The following is a 21,131-nucleotide window of genomic DNA, read 5'->3' as shown; positions in this document are numbered from 1 at the left end:
CTGCACAGGACAAGGAGGAGGACAAGGAGCAGGCCTTGGACGCAGAGGCAGAGTGAGGGCTCTGCTGCGTCTACATGGAGGGGAGGAGCCAGCCCAGTTCAGTTCTGCCCTGAACTCCAAGTCCAGGCTTTAAAAAAGGAGCCATAAAAATGCCATCTCACTGACGAAGGTCTGGAGCCCTTGACCACCCTGGAAAAACATCACCTCCGCCCTGCCAATATTTATCTCTTCAGCTTGCTTCTGGCCAAAGTCCACACCAGGCGTGATTCTACTGCTTGCAGAGCCTTACCACTGACGTCCCTGTACTGAGGGGCTCTGACTGGAGGAGATAAGCCCAGAGGGGCAGCTGTGTGGATGCTGTCTCTTGTCACAAAAGAGCCAGCTTGGAAAGGGCAGACAGGCTGGGCTGGCTCCAGAGGTTGGCAACTGACCTTTGTAAGGAAGAGTCAAGAGTCAGATTCCGTGTCAGAAAGTTAAGATTACAGAACTCTAAGAAGGAATTGGATTCTTTCTCCTCCTTACCCACCTCCCAGTGTATCATCTCACCTTGTTTGGCCTGAACTATTCCAGTGATTTAAAGCATTCCTGGGGCTGTCATATGACCTCTTCTGATCCTCACAACCACCCCACATGGCAGGTGTTGGTGTCAATGTCCTCAAATGAGAAAACTGAAGGTCAGAGGACTCATCTGACTTTGCAGAGGTCCCCAGGATTCTAGATGGCATAGCTCAACTCCTAGACCAGAGCCCTTTCTGCTACAGAAACACGGACTCATCACCTGCTCAGAGCAGATGAGCAAAGAGCAAATCGACACCCTCAGGACCCTGCTCAGGCAAGATACACTGAGCACTCTACAAGCAGAAGGGAGAGCAGCAGGTCCCAGAGCTTGGGTGGGCTGGGGGATGGCTATCGTGTGGGTTTTTCTGTCTCATTTACTCTACTAGTTTTCCCAAAAGGATTCCACCAATACAAACACTGACACGGCTCAGGCCTTACAGATTGAGAGAACTGCCTTGTTTCTACTCATTTATCCCAAGGGGAGGCTAGGTGGTTTATTTATTTTTAAATACATTTACTTACTTCTTTATGGCTGCCCTGGGTGTTTGTTGCAGAGCACTGGGCCTAGGGTGTATAGGCTTCAGTAGCTGCAGCACGTGGGCTCAGTAATTGTGACTGGGCCACTGGGCTTAGCTGCTCCACAGTGTATGGAATCTTCCCAGACCGGGAACTGAACCCACATCTCCTACACTGACAGGTGGATTCTTAACCACTGGGCCACCAGTGAAGTCCCGAGGTGGTTTCAAAGCTCTTGACTCATGAGCCCCAAGTCGTTAAGACATCTGTTCACCCTACTTCAGGTGGAATAAATTAGGATTGCTGTATCTTAGCTTGAGAAGTTCTGGATACATTCAGATGGAGCTAGGGAGTATCACAGAGCTGGTGTTCAGGGATCAGTTGGTGGGCACAGCAGTGCTAAAGGTATGTGATGACAGACCACTGTGTGGCCCTGCACAGTCAGAGATTGGATGAAACACAGAAATAGAACACAATCCTATTTTTAAATTATTTTTTGCAAGCTTCCACTTCCTTAAATACGTTGACCTCATTCTGGCAGCCACAGACCTACCTACTGGCAGGTCAGCTTCTTTTAAGGCTGTGCTGCCGTCTTCTGGAGAGGCCTGGGCATAGCAAGAGCCTTCTCCTTAGGGATTAAGAAAAGGGCCTTTTTCAGGTGGCACTCCTGAAGCCAAGGTTTGATTGTGCTAGTCGCAACTAGCCCAGGCCTGATCACATCTGTTTCTTGATGCTACTACTGCTTCCCTGAAGACGACGTCTAAAACCAGCTCTGAGAAACAGGTTTTTTTGTTTGGTTGTTTGAAGTCCAATAATTATGTTATTTCTACTGATCTTCATTATCTGCTGTGAGACCTCAGGCATAACTGATAACACATCCTGGTAACTTCAGCCTTGAACCGATCCACACTTCCCAGAGGCCTGTTTGCCTCTGGATTTTACCACGTGGGAATGAATACTGCCTGGAGATGAAGAGGGATTTAGGGCAGACACTGAGTACATGTTGGTCCCAAGGGCAGTGACCCCACCAACAGGGGCCAGTCTGAGCACAGGTTGTCTCTCTGCTCTTCTCCTGCCCCGGATTTACTATTAGAAACAAGGTTAGGTGTCATCAGTCTTGTCACTCTCAAGTTCTCCTATTTTATTTGTCCTTAGCATTTATCACCATCTGACATACTACTTATTTTTAATTTTGCGTCCTTTCACTATATGGAAGCTCCACAGAGGCAGATATTTGTCTCCTGTGTTCACGTTCTGTCTTCAGCCTTTAGAAGAAGGCCTGGCACTTAGAGGGTGCTAGGTATATGCGGAGTGAGTGAAGTCCCGGCTTTATGGCCTTATATGGTTATGGCTCCATACTCCTCATCCGCAGAGTCTGAAGGATCTGATGCTTCTGCCTCAGCCTTCTGGGAGGACTTTATGTAGAGATGAGGGCCCAGGCTGGTGACCAGAGAAGGGGACGCTGACGCGATCAGGTGCTGACTTTGCTCCTGGCCTGGCCCGTCTCATGTAATCAAAGAGGAGTCCCTTCAGGAGACCTCAGGGTAGGAACTGGAAAACCTAGGGTTTAGTACAAACTTGAGAGGCCCCGAAAAACCTGAGTGAAGCGCAGTAATAAATGTAACTTGTGTCTGCGTACAACCACTTAATAATTACTATTACAGCCATAACGTAAGGAATACGTGCTCTGTCTCAGGGCTTTATTGCAAACTGCATCACACACCGAACGGCTCTGTTTTTCACGAGATCTCTATTTGGCACGAGGTTCGGAGTCCCACTGTGGACTGACCGTGAGCTTGACGGGGGACCGGCGGAGGCGGCACACGGACTGCCTTTACCGCCCGCTGCCGGGGCTGCATCCCGGAGACCTGGGGCGCAGGTGCCGGAGGCCCACGCCTCCACCCATACCCCCTTCCGCGCCTTCCGTCGGCAGGCTTCCTCTCGCCGCGACAACTTCCGGGGCGCGGGCTGCCGGGGCTTGTAGTCCGAAGTCCCTCGCCTGCCTTGGAGGACGACCGCTCCAAGAGCGGAACTACACCTCCCAGAATGCCCCGCGCCGCCGGGGGCAGAGCGTCGTCCGGGTCTGCGCGCGCAGGCAAGATGTCGGCCCCCGTGTTCCCGAGCCCGCGGCTGCGGCCCTGCAACTGAAAAGACCACGGGCGGCCATACACCAGCCGGGGTCCCAGTCCTTGTCGTGGGACCGGGTGCCCAGGGACTCAGTGCTGCACAAATCCGAGGGCGCCAGGCTGTCCCGCGCCAGAGCCTGTGAAGACCACCCCTTCCTCCTCCCCAGACTGCACCGCACACCCGCGCCCCTAGAGGGCTGCGTCCTGGCGCGCACTTATGAAGAGTGACCCCGCAACCTTCGCAGCCCCGCTGAGGGCGCTCGGGGGAGCCCTGCGGAGCAGCGAGCCCGTGCGTGCCGTCCCGGCCCCGTCGGCGGCCGCGCTTCTGCTGGAGGAGGCGGCCGACCTGTTAGTGGTGAACCTGGACTTCGGCGCGGCGCTGCGCACCTGCGAACGCGCCTGGCAGGGCCTGGCGGAGGAGCCGGCGGGCGCGTACGTCCGGGGCTCGGTTCGCCTCCGGGGACGGTGGGAGGCCTCCAGACGCCAGCACTCTTGCAGTCTGGTTGCTTGTGCGACCCTTATTCTTTGTTTTCCTCGCGGTGCTTCTCCGCGAAGCAGGGACTCACCTTGTGTCGGTTTCCGCGGAGGAAACGGTCGAGACGTAAACGGGGTTTAGTGGGACCCCACAATCAATTCTTTCTCCCTATATCAGGGTAGAATGGTCTAATGGGAAGATAGAATTGATTTGTTAAATTACTGCAGTAAGCTGGTGCCGGAAGTCCTCTCCTTCCACCCCTCCCCGAAGAAGCCCCCCTCACTCCTCGGGTTGGGGTTCAGAGCAGGAGTCGTGTTCTGGTCCTCTTGTAAGATTGGATCAAAGAATTGAAATTTTGGTCCTGCATTGCTCGTTGGATTAGGTCATACTAGGGAGGGCGTGGGTAGACTGGTCAAAGCTGGCCCCAGAGAAGGATGAACTGGGGGCTTTCCTGAGTGTTTGGGGGTCGGTGAAGACTGGGTGCTGTAAAGGCTGAGGGTGTGATTCTGATGCTGCGCTCGGGCGGAGACTGCTTCTGCCCTTTCTTCACTAAGCAAACTCTTAGGGCTGGTCCTCTTTGCACCCACATCTGTGCTGCAGCTGTTCTTTTCCCCTTGGGAGTAAATAAACGCTTCCTGTCGGTTAACCCTGACTTTACCTGGATACAGAGACGTGTGCTGGTCAACAGCTGATTGGCCTTTAGATTTATAAAAACGTTTAGCTCCTGGGCAAAGGGCAGTTTTCTCTTGCTGGGGCTCATGAGACGGGTCATAATTGTGAGGCCCTCTTGAATACTGGGGATGGGGGGAGGTGAGAGGTAATTGCTACTGACTTGGGAGCTGGTAAAGAACAGTCCCAAGCTGAAGGTGGGCATGGCAGTGCAGGGGAACCACTTCTGAACTCCCAAATTGGCTTTTTTGCGGACAGCTCCTTGGAGGTGAAATGCTCTCTGTGTGTTGTGGGCATCCAGGCCCTGGCAGAAATGGATCGGTGGCGGGAAGTCCTGTCCTGGGTTCTTCAATATTACCAGGCTCCTGAGAAGCTGCCCCCCAAAGTCCTGGAACTGTGGTAGGTCCTTAGGTCCTTACTGCTTCCCCACTGAGTCAGCGCAGGAGCAAGAGGGTTTTCCCCTGGGTCGGGAAGATGCTCTGGAGAAGGGATAGGCTACCCACTCCAGTATTCTTGGGCTCCCCTGGTGGCTCAGACAGTAAAGAATCTGCCTGCAATGTGCGAGACCTGGGTTTGATCCCTGAGTTGGGAAGATCCCCTGGAGGAGGGCATGGCAAACCACTCCAGTGTTCTTGCCTGGAGAACCCCCATGGACAGAGGAGCCTGGCGGGCTACAGTCCCTGGGGTCACACAGAATCTGACATGGCTGAGCGACTAAGCACATCACACCCCTTCAGTTCTCATATCTCATCTTTTTCTTTCTATACCATTTCCCTTTAAATCTAATTCTTTCCCTGTCCCCCGCCCCCTGTCCCCCTGGCGCCCTCCAGACTCAAAACATATGCATGAAAAGATGAGGAAGAAGGAATTTAGGAGTGTGATAGGGAAAAGAGGAAGGGATGGGAGACGTGAAGTGGGGTGACAGAACGGGGGGGGGGGTGCCAGAGCTGAGAGTTGCTTGCTGCTTCTAAGAGCTCCTGATTCTTAACTTGTCAGTGTCCCTTAGGGAAGGACTTGAGGGCACAAAGGAGGGGCTGGGTAGGAGGAGTTTAGTGGTTAAGAGAAATTAACAAACCGTGAAGCATTGACCACTCTTTTTCTGGGATTGGATTATTTGGGGCTGCAGTGTTCTTTTATACAGTAAAATGCAAGAGCCTGGAGCTGTGCTGGATGGAGTCCGTGCTTGGCTTCAAGACCCTGACAACCAGGGCCTTCCAGAGTATAGATCCTTAGCAGAACTTCACCTGCAGCGAGTGCTACTTCCTCTGGGCCTCCTGTCAGAGGCTGAAGAGCTGGTGGTGGGCTCTGCAGCCTTCAGCGAGAAACAGCGGCTGGATGCACTTCAGGCCGTTAGTGCAGCGAGGCAGCAGCAGACACATGGGCACTCTGGCTCCGAGGAGACGCGGACACTAAACCAGGAAGGTGGGACATCATCCTTCTGCAGCCCTCTGTGCAGAAGCTGAGGGCTTCCTCCTGGACGTGGGGTCCATCATGACCTTCCTGGGCCTTGGGAACAATGCTTTGTATGAGTAACTTCCAGATTGCAGGATAAGAAATCTGTTGAGGTGCTTCGAAAGCCCAGCCCCTCTGCGGTTGGCTTTGGGAGGCAGGTGGTGCAGGTCTCAGAGCCTTACTTTTGTCTCCTGAAAGTCATCTCCTCCATGGGCCCTTGTCAGTAGATCTGTCTCCTCTGTGCTGGCCTGGCCAGGATGTTACTTCACCATCTCCTGAAGCAGCGCCTTTCAGCTGTGGAGGGCTGTGCAGGGAAGTTCTTCCTGATGCTGAGTTGAAGTTTTCCTCCTCGTGGTTTTTAACCCCCTGATCTTTGTTTTCTCTGTTCGTGACACATAGAATAGGCATACACGGAGGACCTTCAGCCCTCAGGAGACTAATCCTGTCTCTGAGGTGTTTTCTTTGTGTACCTAAGAGCAGGGACCTGCTGAGGCAGGGTCACTTCTTTGCAGCAGGTTGTTGGCTTCAGGGACTCCATGTAACTCCACAAACCCTCTGCCTGTCCAGTGCCTGGGGAGGAGGCGCTCGGATGGCGAGTCCAGGGTGTCTTCAGGGCTTGAAGGTGATGTTCATGTTTGTGCTCAGTCCAAGACGGGATTCTTCACTGTGCCTGTGAGGTGCCCTTTGTTTTCTGCCTTTACTGATCATCAAGAATTATTGCTATGTAACTGTGCATATGTCTTAGGCCAGAATATGAAGAATACTGTGAAGCTGTTAAAGAAACACCAGATGTACCAGGTTCCCCAGCTAAGTTGACATTTCTGTTGAAGTCCTGTCCTACAGAGCTGGTGTGGTGATGTCAGAGTTCTCTTCTACAGAGGTGGTGTCTGGTGATGTCAGAGTCCTCTCCTGTGGAGCTGGTGTCTGGTGACATCAGAGTCCTCCCCTGTGGAGCGAGTGTCTGGTGACGTCAGAGCCCTCTCCTGTGGAGCTGGTATGTGGTGAGGTCAGAGTCCTCTTCTACAGAGGTGGTGTCTGGTGACGTCACAGCCCTCCCCTCTGGAGCTGGTGTCGGTGATGTCAGAATCCTCTCCTACGGAGGTTGTGTCTGGTGATGTCACAGTCCTCTCGGATGGAGCTGGTGTCTGGTGACGTCAGAGCCCTCTCCTGTGGAGCTGGCGTCTGGTGACGTCGGAGCCCTCTCCTGTGGAGCTGGCGTCTGGTGATGTCGGAGCCCGCTCCTCTGGAGCTGGTATCTGGTGGCATCAGAGTCCTCTCCTCTGGAGCTGATGCTGGTGATGCCAGAGTCCTCTCCTGTGGAGCTGGTGTCTGGTGTCGTCACAGTCCTCTTGGATGGAGCTGGTGTTCTGATATAATCAGTGCTGAAGGCATCTCTGGATGCCTGGGAGCTCCCTTTGAACCATTTTGTGGACTGCATGAGGAAACCAGTCTTGGCTCGACTTAGACTCAAAGCTTGGAGTCGGGAAGCTGCTTCTTTACTGAAGTTCTACTCTGTCACCCCGCCAGGCTCCTCCTCCCACAAGTTCCTGTCTCTACTGACGTTGCTGCGCCATCTCTGGGACTCTGCAGTCAGCCACTTCTTTTCTCTGCCCTTCAGTAAGAGCCTGCTGGCCGCCTTGCTCCTCTGCCTCCTGGTGTTGAGGTTTGATCCAGGTGAGTGAGGACACCTGCCTCCCCACCCACCCTCCCAGGATAGGGCGGTTGACCAGGGCTGGGCCTGGGAGCCCTCCTGGGGGTTTTCTGTGGTCTCATCTGCACGGAGGAGCTGGTGGACCTGAACTGGAGCCAGCCCACCTTGAAGGAGAGACCAGTCCTGGAGAGAGTCCATTCTGCCTTGTCAACTCTGGACGTCCAGGGGTGAACTCTGAGTAGAGCCTCAGGGCTTATTTATTTTCTTTTGGCTGTGCTGGGTCTTTGTTGCTGCACGCAGGCTTTCTCTAGTTGTGGCAAGTAGGGGCTGTTCAGTAGTTGTGGGGCTTAGGCTTAGTGGTTGCCACCCAGGCTGTAGAGCGTTTGGGCTCCAGTAGGTGCAGTGTATGGGCTTAGCTGCTCTGTAGCATGTGGGATCTTCCCAGAGAAGAGATCAAACACGAGCAGGCAGATTCTCAACCACTGGACCACCAAGAAGTCCCCTCAGAATTGAAAAAGAAAAACCTTCATCATAATGTGTAAAAAAATAACATTAGATTAAAACATGTTTTGTTGTAGAAATACAATTACAATAGGAAAAATATATATTAGAGAATATGGAAAACAGGAAAGTATGACGGAGAAAACAAATCAGCCTGCAGTCAGCTACTGTAATCATTAGTCTTTCTGGATGTGGATGCAGTTTTGCTTGTCGTTAAGTATTCTTTTTTTTTCTTCTAGTTTTGTTGATATGTAATTGACATTCAGCACTGTATAAGTTTAAGGTGTAGAGCATAATGATTTGACTTACATACATCATGAAATGATTCCCACAGTATGTACAGTGAACATTTATCCTCTCATATAGATAAAAAATTTTAAAAATAGAAAAAAAATTTTTTTCCTTGTGATGAGAAACTCTTAGGACTTTCTTAACTTTGGTATGTAACATACAGCAGTGTTAATTATAGTCATCATGTTGTACATTACATTCCTGATACTTATTTATCTTATAACTAAAAGGACTTTTTGACAGCCTTCTTCCAGTTCCTCATCCCCCTATAAGTATTCTTTAAAACATGGCTTTAGGGAATTCCCAGGCGATCTAGTTGTTAGGACCCCATGCTTTCACTGCTGAAGGCCTGGGTTCGATTCCTGGTCAAGGAAATAAGATTCTGTAAGCCATGAGTTGTGGCCCTCCCCACCAAAAAAAAAAAAAAACAATGGCTTTAAAACTTTACACAACTAAATAATATTCCAGTTTTCAGTAACTTCCATAATTGATTTTACAGTGCCCTGTTTTTGAACATTTCAGTGATTCCTCTTTATTTACTTGTGTAGTTTTTATCATAGCATAGTTGCTTTACAGTGCTGTGTTAGCTTCCAATGTACAGCACAATGAGTCAGCTGTATGTATATATATACCCTTCCCTTTTGGACTCCCTTCCCATTCAGGTCACTGCAGAGCGCTGAGTAGAGCTCCCTGTGCTGTGCACTATGTTCCCATCAGCTTCGATCTTGTACATAGTATTGATATGTATATCAATCATATGTATATGTATGTCAGTCTCATTCTCCCAGTTTCCTCCCACCTTGGTATCCATACATTTGTTTCCTGCGTTTGTGTCTCTATTTCTGCTTTGCAGATAAGGTCATCTATACCATTTTTCTAGATTGCACAACATATGTGTTAATATACGATACTTGTTTTTCTGACTTAACTTCACTCTATGACACCCTCTCAGTTCATCCATGTCTCTACACATTTCGTTTGTCCCTTTTTATGACTGAGTAATATTCCACTGTGTGTGTGTACTGCATCTTTGTCCATTCCTCCCTTAAAGGATGTTTAGGTTGCTTCCATGTCCTAGCTGTTGTAAATAGTGCTGCTGTGAACAGTGAGGTGCACGTGTATTTTGAATTATGTTTATTTCTGGATATATGCCCAATAGTGGGATTGCTGGGTCACACGGAAGCTGTATTTAGTTTTTAAGGAACCTTGATACTGTTCTCTATAATGGCTTCACCAATTTACATTCCCACCCACAGTGTGGGAGGGTTCCCTTTTCTCCACACCCTCTCCAGCATTTTTTTTTTTTTTTTTTTGGTGGGGGGGACGGGGGCAGGGGACTTCCCTGGTGGCTCAGACGGTAAAAGCGTCCGCCTACAATACTGGAGACCCTGGTTCAATCCCTGGGTTGGAAAGATCCCCTGGAGAAGGAAATGGCAGCCCGCTCTAGTATTATTGCCTGGAAAATCCCATGCACAGAGGAGCCTGGCAGGCTACAGTCCATGGGGTCGTAAAGAGTTGGACACAACTGAGCGATTTCACTTTCACTTTTGATGGTGGCCATTCTGACCAGTATGAGGTGGTACCTCCGAACACTTTGATGATTTCTTGCTGTTTTCTGCTGTACTCTTTCCCGAGGGTGAATTCACCTTGTGAGCACCGGGCCAGAGGTTAGGAGCTCACTCGTGAACTTTTCTGTGTGTGACTTTGTGTGAATTACAACCTAACCTCTTCTCATGAATTTAGACTTAGGGTTGTATAACTTTCAAAACTGAAAGGAAAACTGGAAACCCCTAATTTCAATCCCTTCACTTTCATTTTCTTTTTCGGTTGGGAAACCTAAGAACCAGAGAGAAGTGACTGCTCCAGGGTCACACAGACATTCTTTCTGCTGCTCTTCATTTAACCCCAAACCCTTCTGTGTCCCCACTTGCCTCTTTCTTGTCTGGGAGCTGCTTCTGCACAGTTCAGCTTGTCCATTTGACCCCATGGCTGGTACTGAGCAGGAGATCCCTCTGAACAGCCCTGTTTGCTTGAGGAGAGTCACTGGTTAGCCCTTCGGAAAGCTTAGGAGTTTGTATTCAGTCCTGTCCACCCTCTGACCTTTTACTTTATTCCAGAGACTTAAAAGTAAAAATTAGAAAGAATTTTGTGGTTCTTAGGAGTCCTTCAGTCTCAGAACCCTGGGGTCTGGCGTCTCAGAACTTCTGAGTGGGGATGGCAAGGGGCTGTTCCAGGAGCGCCCAGGACAGTCAGTGCAGGTTGGTGAGAGCCCAGGGCTGGGCTGCAGTTAGAACCCGGCCAGGAGGACATGAAGAGGGTGGACTGAAATCACTTTCTTAAAAGTAACATATTTTTTTTAAGAAGGAAGAAAGTCTATTAAAAAATCAGTAATTCAAATAAGGAAAAACAAACCAAAGCAGCCAGCTCAGCTCTCATTCAAAAGAGGCTAATTTTACTTTTATTGTTAATATAATTAACATGATAAAAAGAGGTAGTATTATGGCTTGGCTTCAAACTTAAAGGCACAAAGAGGAATGTAGTGAAAAGTCTCTTCCCAAATTCATCTACACAGAGGCAGCCATCATTACCAACTTTTTAGTATTAAAAAGTTAGATTAAAACATAATAAATTTGGATCTTTTTCTCAGCAAACTGAAGTTTTCTCTCATCCACATAAAGAAAATACAACCCAGAGATTATATTCTGGAGAAAGGGAAATTCTCTCCCGTTGGGAGGGGATGAGGGGCACTGGCATGGTCACTCCCCAGGTGGGAGAGTTTTGGGGGAGGAGTGGCCGAGTGGGGGGCGGGAGGGGTAGGGCGGGTACTGACTGGCCTCTCCCTGCAGCATCTCCCCGCTCCCTGCCCTTCCTCTACAAGCTGGCTCAGATCTTCCAGCGGATCCGCGAGGCCATGTCTCCTCCTCTCTGCCAGCTTCCCATCCAGCATTGAGTGGTCGTCCCTGCTCGCCTCAACCCCCTGTGCCCCAAGCCTGCCGGAGGAGCAGAGTCACTCATCCTTGGCAGCCTGCTTCCTGCAGCCGATGGGCCCTGCCAGCGCAGCCAGCCTAATTCCAGGGGAAGCTGACCTGGCTGGGGCACTGTGTCAGGCTGCCTCAGCATCCTCCCCTTTGCGCCCCGTGCTGGCGGGCCTGGCAGGTTTTATGGAGACAAGAGGCACAGCTCTGCAGAGGAGGGGTTGTGGGAAGGGAGTGCTTCCTCCTTGACATTCCTTGACACGATCCGTCTTCCTGCAGAAGCAGGGGTTGGTCTTTCAGGCCACAGGTTCATGCAGCTGGAAATTCAGAGCAAGGTCCTGGCTGGGGGACCTTGGCCTTGCACTTGCATGGAACACTTACCTCTGAAGGTTGTCCCCGGGACAGGCTCCATAGTCTGGTCTGGCTTATCACTCCCCATTCCTCCCCAAGCCCGGAGATGTGCCGTGGGCTGCCCTCTGCTCACACTGAGCATGGCTTCCTGAGCCTCAAGTCCTCTTCTAACTGGGTAAGGGGATCTGGGCAGCTGCCTCCTGGACTAAGCTCTGTTCCAGCTGTCAGTGGCCAAGCGGGGCTGTGTGAGGAGGTCTCTCTGCCTTCTCCCTCCTGTTGCCCCTTCCTTCCTGCTGCCCCCCACCCCCCTCAAGGTGATGGTTTGCGCTCTGCCTTGCTCGTTCTTTCACTAGCTTCTGCTGCATCCTTGGCACACCCTGTTGCTGGCTCCCCCCTTTCTGTGTCCTGTTCCAGTTATGTTCTGCTGTTCGTATAACACACAAGTGTTTCTGCTCCTGCATCCTTGGAAAGTAGGCCAGCCTCAAAAGCTGATGCACTGAAAATGGAGCAGATAATCAGGGGAGCTGGAAGGATGTGTGGAGGGGGTTGGGCAGGGGGGAGGCTTGGGAGGCAGTGAACGATGTTGCTCCTTGTCTGGGGGTGGGAGGCAGTAGGGCCCTGCGGTTGTGCAGCTGAAATGTTTCAGTGCTTTCTGTCAGTGGCCGCAAGAATCCTCCCTGTCTCTGCGGGGACATGGAGGCCATTGCTGTGGGGCTGGGGGATGGAGGCGCCTAGCAGGCCAGGAAAACCAGGGACTTATCAGCTTTGCATTAAGACCCTCAGGAGCTCCAGGTCAGCGGCATCGCTTTCATAAAATGATGGAGTGAGTAAGCTTCAGGCCCTGGGAGGTTAAGTCCTAGGGTGTCGTAAAACATGCTGAGAGAAAGGGAGCTGATCAGGCTCGGGGATTTCTCCTTTACAGTGATTTTTAAAACCTGGTCCTGTTCGTGCCACGGATAGAACTCTTGAGTAGCTTCCCCTGGCCTGAGGGTAAAACCCCAGTTCTTATGGAGTGTAGGGACCTTGGGCACTGGTTTTGGCCGACACCCCCACCTCACATGGGGCCTGATCCAGCTGCTGGCAGTCACGGTTTTCTGAGCCCTGCACCCCTCACACCTCTTACCTTCTGCGCCTGCTGATCCTCTGGAGGCCCAGCTCCCCTCTCGTATGGTGGGTTGCCCCTGGGAATCTTCTCCTGGCCCCTGTTTCATATGGTTTCTGCAGTGGTGGCCCCATGCCTTGCAACTGTGGGATTCTGGGGCCTCTTTGAAGCTGGGGTGTGTGACTGCAATGTTGAAGTGGTGGGAGGCTGCCCTCCCACCTGTTGGTGTGATGCTGTTGGGAAGTGATTTAACCTCATCTCTAAGGTGATTGTCCTCTCACAGGAATTTTTGGGTGAGTTGGGTGAGTAAATGAGCCTCCAGGGCAGTGTTAGCAGGTTCCTGCTTCGGGTAGGAGCCCCATGAGGGGTGGCTGTGTCCTCACTGCCCGGCTGAGGGCCAGGGGTTAGACGGTGTTCAGAGGCATGTCGGAGAATGAGTGGATGTAACTGACAGCAGCCTCTGCTTCAGTGTGGGGGAGGGGGGTTGTGTTGTGGAAACCCTGACTTCTGTCGCCCCGAAGCCCGTGTGACCCTACTCCAGGCCTTGGGCATCTTGGCTTCCTGTTCGCCAGTTGCTCTGCAGTCTTGTCTGGCATCCAGCCCCAGCTCCCCTCATCTGGCAAGGAGCTGGACCCACTGCTCGAGTGGCTGGGCCTTGTCTGGGGATGCAGCTGCTGCTCCGGCCGGCCTCAGCGCGAAGCCTGATGACATCTGAAGCGAAGGGCAGGCCACCTGGTCACTCCAGCACCGGTGCTGACCAGGGAGGTCCCCACTAGCTTCAGCCGCCTTTCAACCCTTGAGGTGTGGCTGGGCCAAATCAAGATGTGTAAATATAAAATATACACTGATTGCAAACACAGAGCTAAAAAGAGTGGAAACTCGGTAATTTTTATATTGATCGCGTATTGTAAATCAAGATGCTGTGTAAATATACACACTGATTGCAAACACAGAGCTAAAAAGAGTAGAGACTTGGTAATTTTTATATTGATGGCATATTGAAATGATAATCTGCATATATTGGACTAAATAAAATCTGTTATTACCTGTTTGTTCCATTTTTTTGTGGGGCTCCCAGAATGTTTCAGCGTGCACGGAGAGCTTGCTTCGTGTTTCTGTGGGCCTGTGCTCAAAGCACCCAGTACACAACAGATCCGGAGAAGTGGCCATGAGGTGGGCTGCCGGCGTGTGATCTAGACAGACTCCCCCATTGCAACCCCTGCTTTGTGTGTTAAGGAAATGGAGATCCCAGGGTGAAGTGACCCCCAGGCTTCAGCTTGCATAAGACAGGAGTCCCCTCCACAATCCACGTCGCTCACTGCTCACGGTGCCCCTCGTGTACCCAAAAACCAGCCACTGGAGCTTACCATCCTCACACGTGCCACCTCGGCCCCAGCGAGTGGGTCGCTTCCACTGGTTCTGAGATGACGGTTCTCGGGGCTGAGGGGCAGCTGGGGAGATGGTGAGGTAAGGGGCAGCTGGGCTGCACGGGCCGTCATGGGTGGGGTGGGCAGTGGAGGGGAGGACACAGTGCTGCCTCTAGAGAGGGGCTGAGGGCGTATCTCGTGGCTTTGTGACACGTGGCAGGTGACACCATGGATGTGTTTGCTCACGTGTTCATGCTCTTTTAAAAACGATGTTTTATGTGTCTAAAACTGAGAAGGCACAGAGGGTGTCTTTCCCTCCTGCTCCGCACCCCTGGCCCCCTGCCCACCACCATTGCCACCTGGATCCTTCCACGTAACCTCTGATGCTAAGCTCCTCTTTCTCCACAGATGATGGCATGCTGCACACGTGTGCCATGCTTTTAAACCCAGTCTTGGGTGTTTGTCCGCATCCGCTCTTGCAGAGCTGCCTCACTCTGTTCAGCTGCCCCGTGCTCCCTTCTGTGACGGCCTCGCAGTATAAGCCCCACACCTTTCCCTGTAATGCCATGGAGCCGCTCCACCGTCTTCTGAGCCCGAGTCTGAGAGGAACAGATGGGCATCACACCTCTGCTGCCACTTCCTGGCAAATGTAGCCCTCTGTCCAGCCTGCCTGGTACCTGGTGAAAAGCTGAGAGCCAGCCTTTCACACTCCCAGACGCTCCACTTCTAAGTCTGGGGTGGCACTGTCTCTGCCAACCACTAAGCCAGCCACAGGAAATGGCAGAGAGGCCTGATGTGAACTGTGGAGAGGGCGTCTGTCCGCCTCTCCCCTCTGCTCCCCGGCTGGAGCGGCCCCGGGCTGGTGGGCTGCTGCGTCTGCACCTGGGAGGGGCTGTGGGTTGTCATTCTCTCGTGTGCTCTCTCAGGCAAGCTCCCCTCCCTAGGCTTCCCTCACCACCTGCCAGCCCGGTGCTTTGGAACTTGACATAGCAATTGTTAATGAGGAGGTTGCTTCTCTACCCCTGGAGATCTTGGTTCTTGGGTGACAAGGAGCTGAATTAAGAGCAACGGACATGGTACTCGCTTCAGAAGCACGTATGCTAAAATTGGAATACAGAGATAGCATGACCTCTGTGCAAGGATGACATGAATTCGTGAAGCATTCCGCATTTTTAAAAATAGTAAGGGCCTACTGTACAGCACAGGGAAGTCTACTCAGTACTCTGTAATGGCCTATGTGGGAAAAAACCTTAAAAACCGGCTGTATGTATAACTGATTCACTTTGTTGTGTACTTGAAACTAACAACGTGGTAAACCAACTATACTCAGAAAAAAGCAGTGGACACAGGGCCCTACTGAAACCCCCATGTGTGCCATTCCTCCAGGGTTAAAGTGGGATCCAGATATTTTTGGCCAGCCTCCAGGCCACTTGATAAAAACATTAAAAAAAAATTTTTTTAAGCAATGGTCATGTATGGATGTGAGAGTTGGACTGTGAAGAAAGCTGAGCGCCGAAGAATTGATGCTTTTGAACTGTGGTGTTGGAGAAGACTCTTGAGAGTCCCTTGGACTGCAAGGAGATCCAACCAGTCCATCCTAAAGGAGACCAGTCCTAGATGTTCATTGGAAGGACTGATGCTGAGGCTGAACTCCAATACTTTGGCCACCTCATGCGAAGAGTTGACTCATTGGAAAAGACTGATGCTGGGAGGGATTGTGGGCAGGAGGAGAAGGGGACGACAGAGGATGAGATGGCTGGATGGCATCACCGACTCGATGCACATGAGTTTGGGTGAACTCCGGGAGTTGGTGATGGACAGGGAGGCCTGGCATGCTGCAATTCATGGGGTCGCAAAGAGTTGGACACGACTGAGCAACTGAACTGAACTGGACTGACTGATATATTTTAGAAATTTAAAAAATTGTATAAAAGCAAATTTGGGACTTGTGATCCCATGCCTCTGAGATAACTACTGTAATGGTGGGTTTTTGTTTTTGTTTTTTTTTTTTTTTTTTCTGTTTTATCTTTCAAACATCCAGCCCTCTTGGTAACCCCAGTACTTGAGAACCTGTGAAAAAGTGGCTGCAGACGGGGTTTGTTCAGGAGAGTGTTAGCTGGCTGAACTGCAGGCCGGCAGAAGGGCCTTGCAGCCAGTGGGCGGGTGGGTAGGCTGGCAGAAAGGCTGAGGTAGAAGAGGGGTGGGGGCCACCAGAGCCGCTGTCCCTCCCCAGATGACCTGGCAGGGCTGGGTTTTATGACCCACTTCTAATTTTAACACTGACCCCCAGCTCTCATTTCACACTGTTGACAAGCTCCTCTTTTTCAAGCACCTCAGAAACTTTTCACATACCCTTGTCACCTTTTCTACCATCTGAGATGGGGACTGACAAGCATCAGGTAATATTTGGAGACTTGGTTGAAAAACCAAAGGATTTTTGCAGAAATCCTTTTAGAGAAAAGTCACATTAACAGTAGCATCAACGTTGATTGATGGCAGAAAAGCTAAGCAAATCTCTCCCTATAGAGAGATGCTGGCTCTGCTGCTGAATTGCTCTGTAACTTTGCAAAAGTCGTCTAATCTTTAGGTCTCTATTTTCTTTCTTTCTTTCTTTTTATTTTTGTAGTGCCAAAAACATTTTGTATTGGGGTATAGCTGATTAACAATATTGTGGAAGTTTTAGGTGAATAGTGAAGGGATTCAGCCATACATATACATGTATCTGCTAAGTTGCTTCAGTCGTGTCTGACTCTGTGCAACCCCATAGACAGCAGCCCACCAGGCTCCCCCATCCCTGGGACTCTCCAGGCAAGAACACTGGAGTGGGTTGCCATTTCCTTCTCCAATGCATGAAAGTGAAAAGTGAAAGGGAAGTCGCTCAGTCGTGTCTGACTCTTAACGACCCCATGGACTGCAGCCCACCAGGTTCCTCCACCCATGGGATTTTCCAGGCAAGAGTACTGGAGTGGGGTGCCATTGCCTTCTGCATACATGTATCTATTCTTGCCCAAACCCCCTTCCCATCCAGGCTGGCATGTAACATTGAGCAGAGTTCCATGTGCTATACAGTAAGTCTTTATTGGTTATCCATTTTAAATACAACAGTGTGTACATGACCTCCCCAAAGTTCCAAACTGTCCCTTCCCCCTCAGCAACCATAAGTTTGTTTTCTAAGTCTCTTCCTGTTTTGTAAGTAAGTTTGTGTCATTTCTTCTTAGGTTCCACATATAAGGGGAATAGGTCTCTATTTTCGTACCTTAAAGATGGGGATAAAATTTTTCTGCCTTATTTTCTTTATGATACTTTTGTGTCATGTGAGCAAACGTCTACTATAAAGACTGGAAGGTGTTAAATGATACAGGGAATGGAGTATTTAAAATACTACAAAATATTTATTATTATAAAATAGGATGGTTAAGTCTTTTTGATAAAATCCACTTAAAATATTTGAAATAGGTGCATGAAATAGGTTAAATAGACACGGACTTTGCATATAGCACATTTAGTTGGATTAAATAAGATTAATGGTCCCTGAGGGATCTGTGTCTTGTTACATAGGCAAATGCAAGTTAACACTTTCTTGGGGCTGTTTAATCAGGACTAGGTCAAGAAATGACATGCTGTTTGCCTCACCTTTTTCTTCGGGCTTGTGGAAGGTGAGGCTGGAGAGTGGGGAGGTGATGGGGTTTGTGAGAGAGTATTTGGTAAAGATAGAGGCAGGGGACTGTGGCCTGAGAGGGAGTTACTCTGTCTCAGACAGGGAAGCAGGTGTGGGTGGACACTCAGATTTTAATGGTGGATCTGTGAGGTGGTGCTGCTGGGGTCAAGACTCCAATGTCCACTTGACCAGAGTGAAAAACAGCATGGTCCTGGGGTGGCTGTCCTGCCACATGGGGTGGCCAGACTTGTATTTTCAGGGTTGTGAACAGGCCACATTAGTCATTATATTTGTAAGACATGAAATATGTTCATTCAAATAACCTTACTTTAAAAAAAAATGCATAAAAGCAACATCATCTCACCTCTTCCATACACGTGCATATTGTTTGCATAAACATGTATCTAGTGCTTTCTATGTTCTTAATATTATCTATTCAGTTTTCAGCATTACTGCTTCTCTACTATACACATTTGTCTCCTGGGGTTGCTGAAGCAAATGACCAGAAGCCGGGGGGCTTCAGACCATAGAAGCTTACTCTCTCATAGCTCTGGAGGCTGGAAGTCCGCAGTCAGGGCATCTCTCTCCAGAGGCCCCGGAGGATCTTCCAGGTGTCCCTGGGCTTGTGGCCGAATATCTCCCACCCCTGCCTTACCACATTGTGTGTTTCTATGTCTTGTCCTTTTCTCTCTCGCTTAATGTTGCTGGATTTAGGAAGCACCCTAATCCAGGTGCTCTCCTCTTGAGATCTTAGTGACACCTACAAAGACCCTTATTCCAAACGAGGTGACGGTCGAGGTTCCAAGCTCTCCTTTTAGCAGCCACATAATCCTTCCTGCTGGTGTGCTGGGCCTTCTAGTTCTTTCCGACTTTTTGCTAGTATAAACAACAGCTCTGAGCAGGCTGTATGTGCAAAGGCCATGAAACGACACGGTTATTTTTCCTGGGATAGTTTTCTAAAGTGGATTTATGACGTCGATGGTGAAAGCTGTTTTCCAACTCTTTTAACACACGGCCAGGGTATGGTGGAGAAAGCCTGGATCTCTGTGATACCCGTAGCATTCTGTGAAATTTCTGGAAAACAAGAGAACCCAGAAGTCCTTCTGAAAGTGAAGAGTCAACTGTATGCAGAACACCAAGGCCTGAGGGGAGATACTGACCTGACGGCCTTATCTTTCCTGTGGTGCTGCTTGTTTGGTGCCTTTAATAGGGCTGGCAGCTGCAGAAGGTGGTCACAGGATCAGTAACAGAGCCTTAGGTGTGGGTGAGGGCAGGGCTTCCACTGGCCTCTGACCAGCTTGCCCCCATTTGTGAAGGAGGCGAGTTTTTCTTCGTTCCCTGAGCTCAGTGTTCTCTGCATGTCACCTGTCAGTCTTTGACCCCCAGCTCTAAGTGCCCACTGCCTCCTGTCCCCTCCATCTCATTTTTCTGTGACTGGCAGGTGAGGGCCTAAAGGGCTGCCCCCACCCCCGGCTCCCACCCAGGAAGCTGAGCTTAGCCAGGATCAAAGGCAACACCATGGGAGTGGATGCGTTGAAAGCTCCCACTTCTGACGTCAGCCAGCTGGCAGGCAGGGAGCAGAGGAGGAATCAGAACCGTCAGGAAAACGCTGCTGTCCCCTGCTTGAAACAAGGCCACCCAGACCCTCCTCCATGGTGGGTTTAGGAGGGGACTTGCCTGGGAGCAGGGCCTCCTGGGCTGTGTGCCTCCACCTTCGTGCAGTGGTCAGCCCTCAGAGGCGAACCAGTGCACCTGCGATTCTGTGGCCATCAGCGCCCCCTCCCTTTCAGCACCTGCAGGGCTGGGATACAAGCAGGGAGCCCAGCATTCAAATGCAAGCGGTCTTAAGGCAGGCAATCACCCATCACCAGAGTTAAATCCATTTGGCAAGTGCCTAAATCTAGATAATTCTATTATCAAATACAGTTTCCTCCGGGAATCTCGAGCTTCCCCTAGCAGTGTGGGTACCTGGAAGGTACCAGGTCTTCCTCCAGGCTCCAGTCTCCCCTCGGCAAAGTAAACTCCATCTTTTCTTTTTTCCTATTCACTATTCTTGGCTGCACCCGGTCCTAGTTGCCACACGCGGAATCTTTCACTGTGGCACGCAGACGTCTCTCTAGTCGTGGCGTACTGGGTTTAGTTCTAAGCCCCGTGGCATGTGGGATCTTAGTTCCCCAACCATGGGTCAAACCGACATCCTCTGCAGCTCAAGGCAGATTCTTAATCCCTGGACCACCAGGGAAGTCCCTACTTCACTCTTTTTACAAGAACGAAACGCTGTATCCTAGTTGGGTCCAAATCACCTGCTTTTGAGGCTGATTTTTAAAAATCTCTATGGGAAGCAGGGAAGTTCTGAACTGTCAAGAGCAACATTGCTCTTCTCTGTGAACAGCCTGTATCTGACTTCAGTTTTTCCACCTGCAAAAAGGGGGACTGTATTAGGGTTCTCCAGAGAAACAGAACCCATAGGAGACACACATACACAGAGAGAGAGAAAATAAGGAGCTGGCTTGCATGATCATGGAGCCTAAGACATAGTCTTCAAGTTGGATCCAGGAGAGCTGCTGGTGTAAGCTCCAGATCAAGGCAGGAGAAGACCAGGGTCTCAGCTCAGCAGCCAGGCAGGCAGCTGGTCCCTCTTACTCAGCCCTTTCATTTAATTCAAATCTTCAGCTTACTGGATGAGGCCCACTTGCCGGGGTCCAGCCCTGGTGGATCCAGGGAATTCAAAGTGGGGACGGCGTCGGCGAGGATCAGGAAACAATTGCTTAATTAAATGTTAATTAAGGATATAAAGAGTGGTTAAATAAGGATAGCTCAGTGAGGAAATTCAGTGGAGAAAAGAGGCTGAATAACTTGGTTTATGTGGAAAGCTAATAAAGTTCCAAAATAAGGAATTTGCGTCACCTACGTAGGCCGCAGGCGTCCTCCCATTCTCCCGAAGGAGAGGAGACACTAAGGCCTCCCCGGTCAGATCTTAGAAGCCCAGGCAAAATTAGTAGGCTTGACGAGCCTTCCCACCCCAGATGGGAATTCAGCCAGAAGGTGAGAGAAAGAATGACATGGGGAGACCAAGTTTCAGTGAACAAAGCCCGCACTTTATTTTCCAAAGTAGTTTTTATACCTTAAGTTGTGCATAGGGGATAATGGGGGAAGGGGTAGAGTCATCCAAGGACAGCAGTCCTTGATCCTAATCGAAGCCAGGCTTTCAAACTTATCATATGCAAAAGTTTAGGTGATTTACATCATCTTCTGGCCAGGAGGCCTGTTAACATTTTAAGATCCTTTCTTCAGAAAACTTATTTTTCTCTAAAGGTGATTATTCTAAAGTCAGGCGCCACCCTCCAAAAGCATTAGATAAGGTTGCATTCCTATAGAGCAAAGGTGTGGTGGGCTATAACAAGAAAAGAATTAACTCAAGGGTCCAAGGTTACAAACA

The 21,131-nt window shown here is 50.3% G+C and overlaps 1 protein-coding gene and 1 pseudogene across 3 annotated transcripts; both read left to right on the top strand.

Moving 5' to 3' along the window:
* Positions 1-3,147: 3,147 nt before the first annotated feature.
* Positions 3,148-17,950, top strand: PEX26 (peroxisomal biogenesis factor 26). 3 transcript variants are annotated; one of them, XM_070371624.1, is made up of 5 exons: positions 3,148-3,632; positions 4,603-4,743; positions 5,471-5,766; positions 7,324-7,470; positions 15,498-17,950. In XM_070371624.1, the coding sequence occupies exons 1-5, from the start codon at positions 3,418-3,420 to the stop codon at positions 15,914-15,916; spliced, it is 1,218 nt and encodes a 405-aa protein (XP_070227725.1). In that variant the 5' UTR covers positions 3,148-3,417; the 3' UTR covers positions 15,917-17,950. The 3 variants fall into 3 exon arrangements, with proteins under 3 accessions (XP_070227725.1, XP_070227726.1, XP_005895270.2); XM_070371625.1 differs by lacking the exon at positions 15,498-17,950 and adding an exon at positions 14,443-15,488; XM_005895208.3 differs by lacking the exon at positions 15,498-17,950 and adding an exon at positions 11,086-13,725.
* LOC138988025 (U6 spliceosomal RNA) lies at positions 15,111-15,208 on the top strand (annotated as a pseudogene).
* Positions 17,951-21,131: the final 3,181 nt, after the last annotated feature.

This window comes from Bos mutus, chromosome 5 (genome assembly GCF_027580195.1).
Source record: "Bos mutus isolate GX-2022 chromosome 5, NWIPB_WYAK_1.1, whole genome shotgun sequence".
NCBI classification, from domain to species: domain Eukaryota; kingdom Metazoa; phylum Chordata; class Mammalia; order Artiodactyla; family Bovidae; genus Bos; species Bos mutus.
This window is presented reverse-complemented; position numbering and strand designations above follow the sequence as displayed.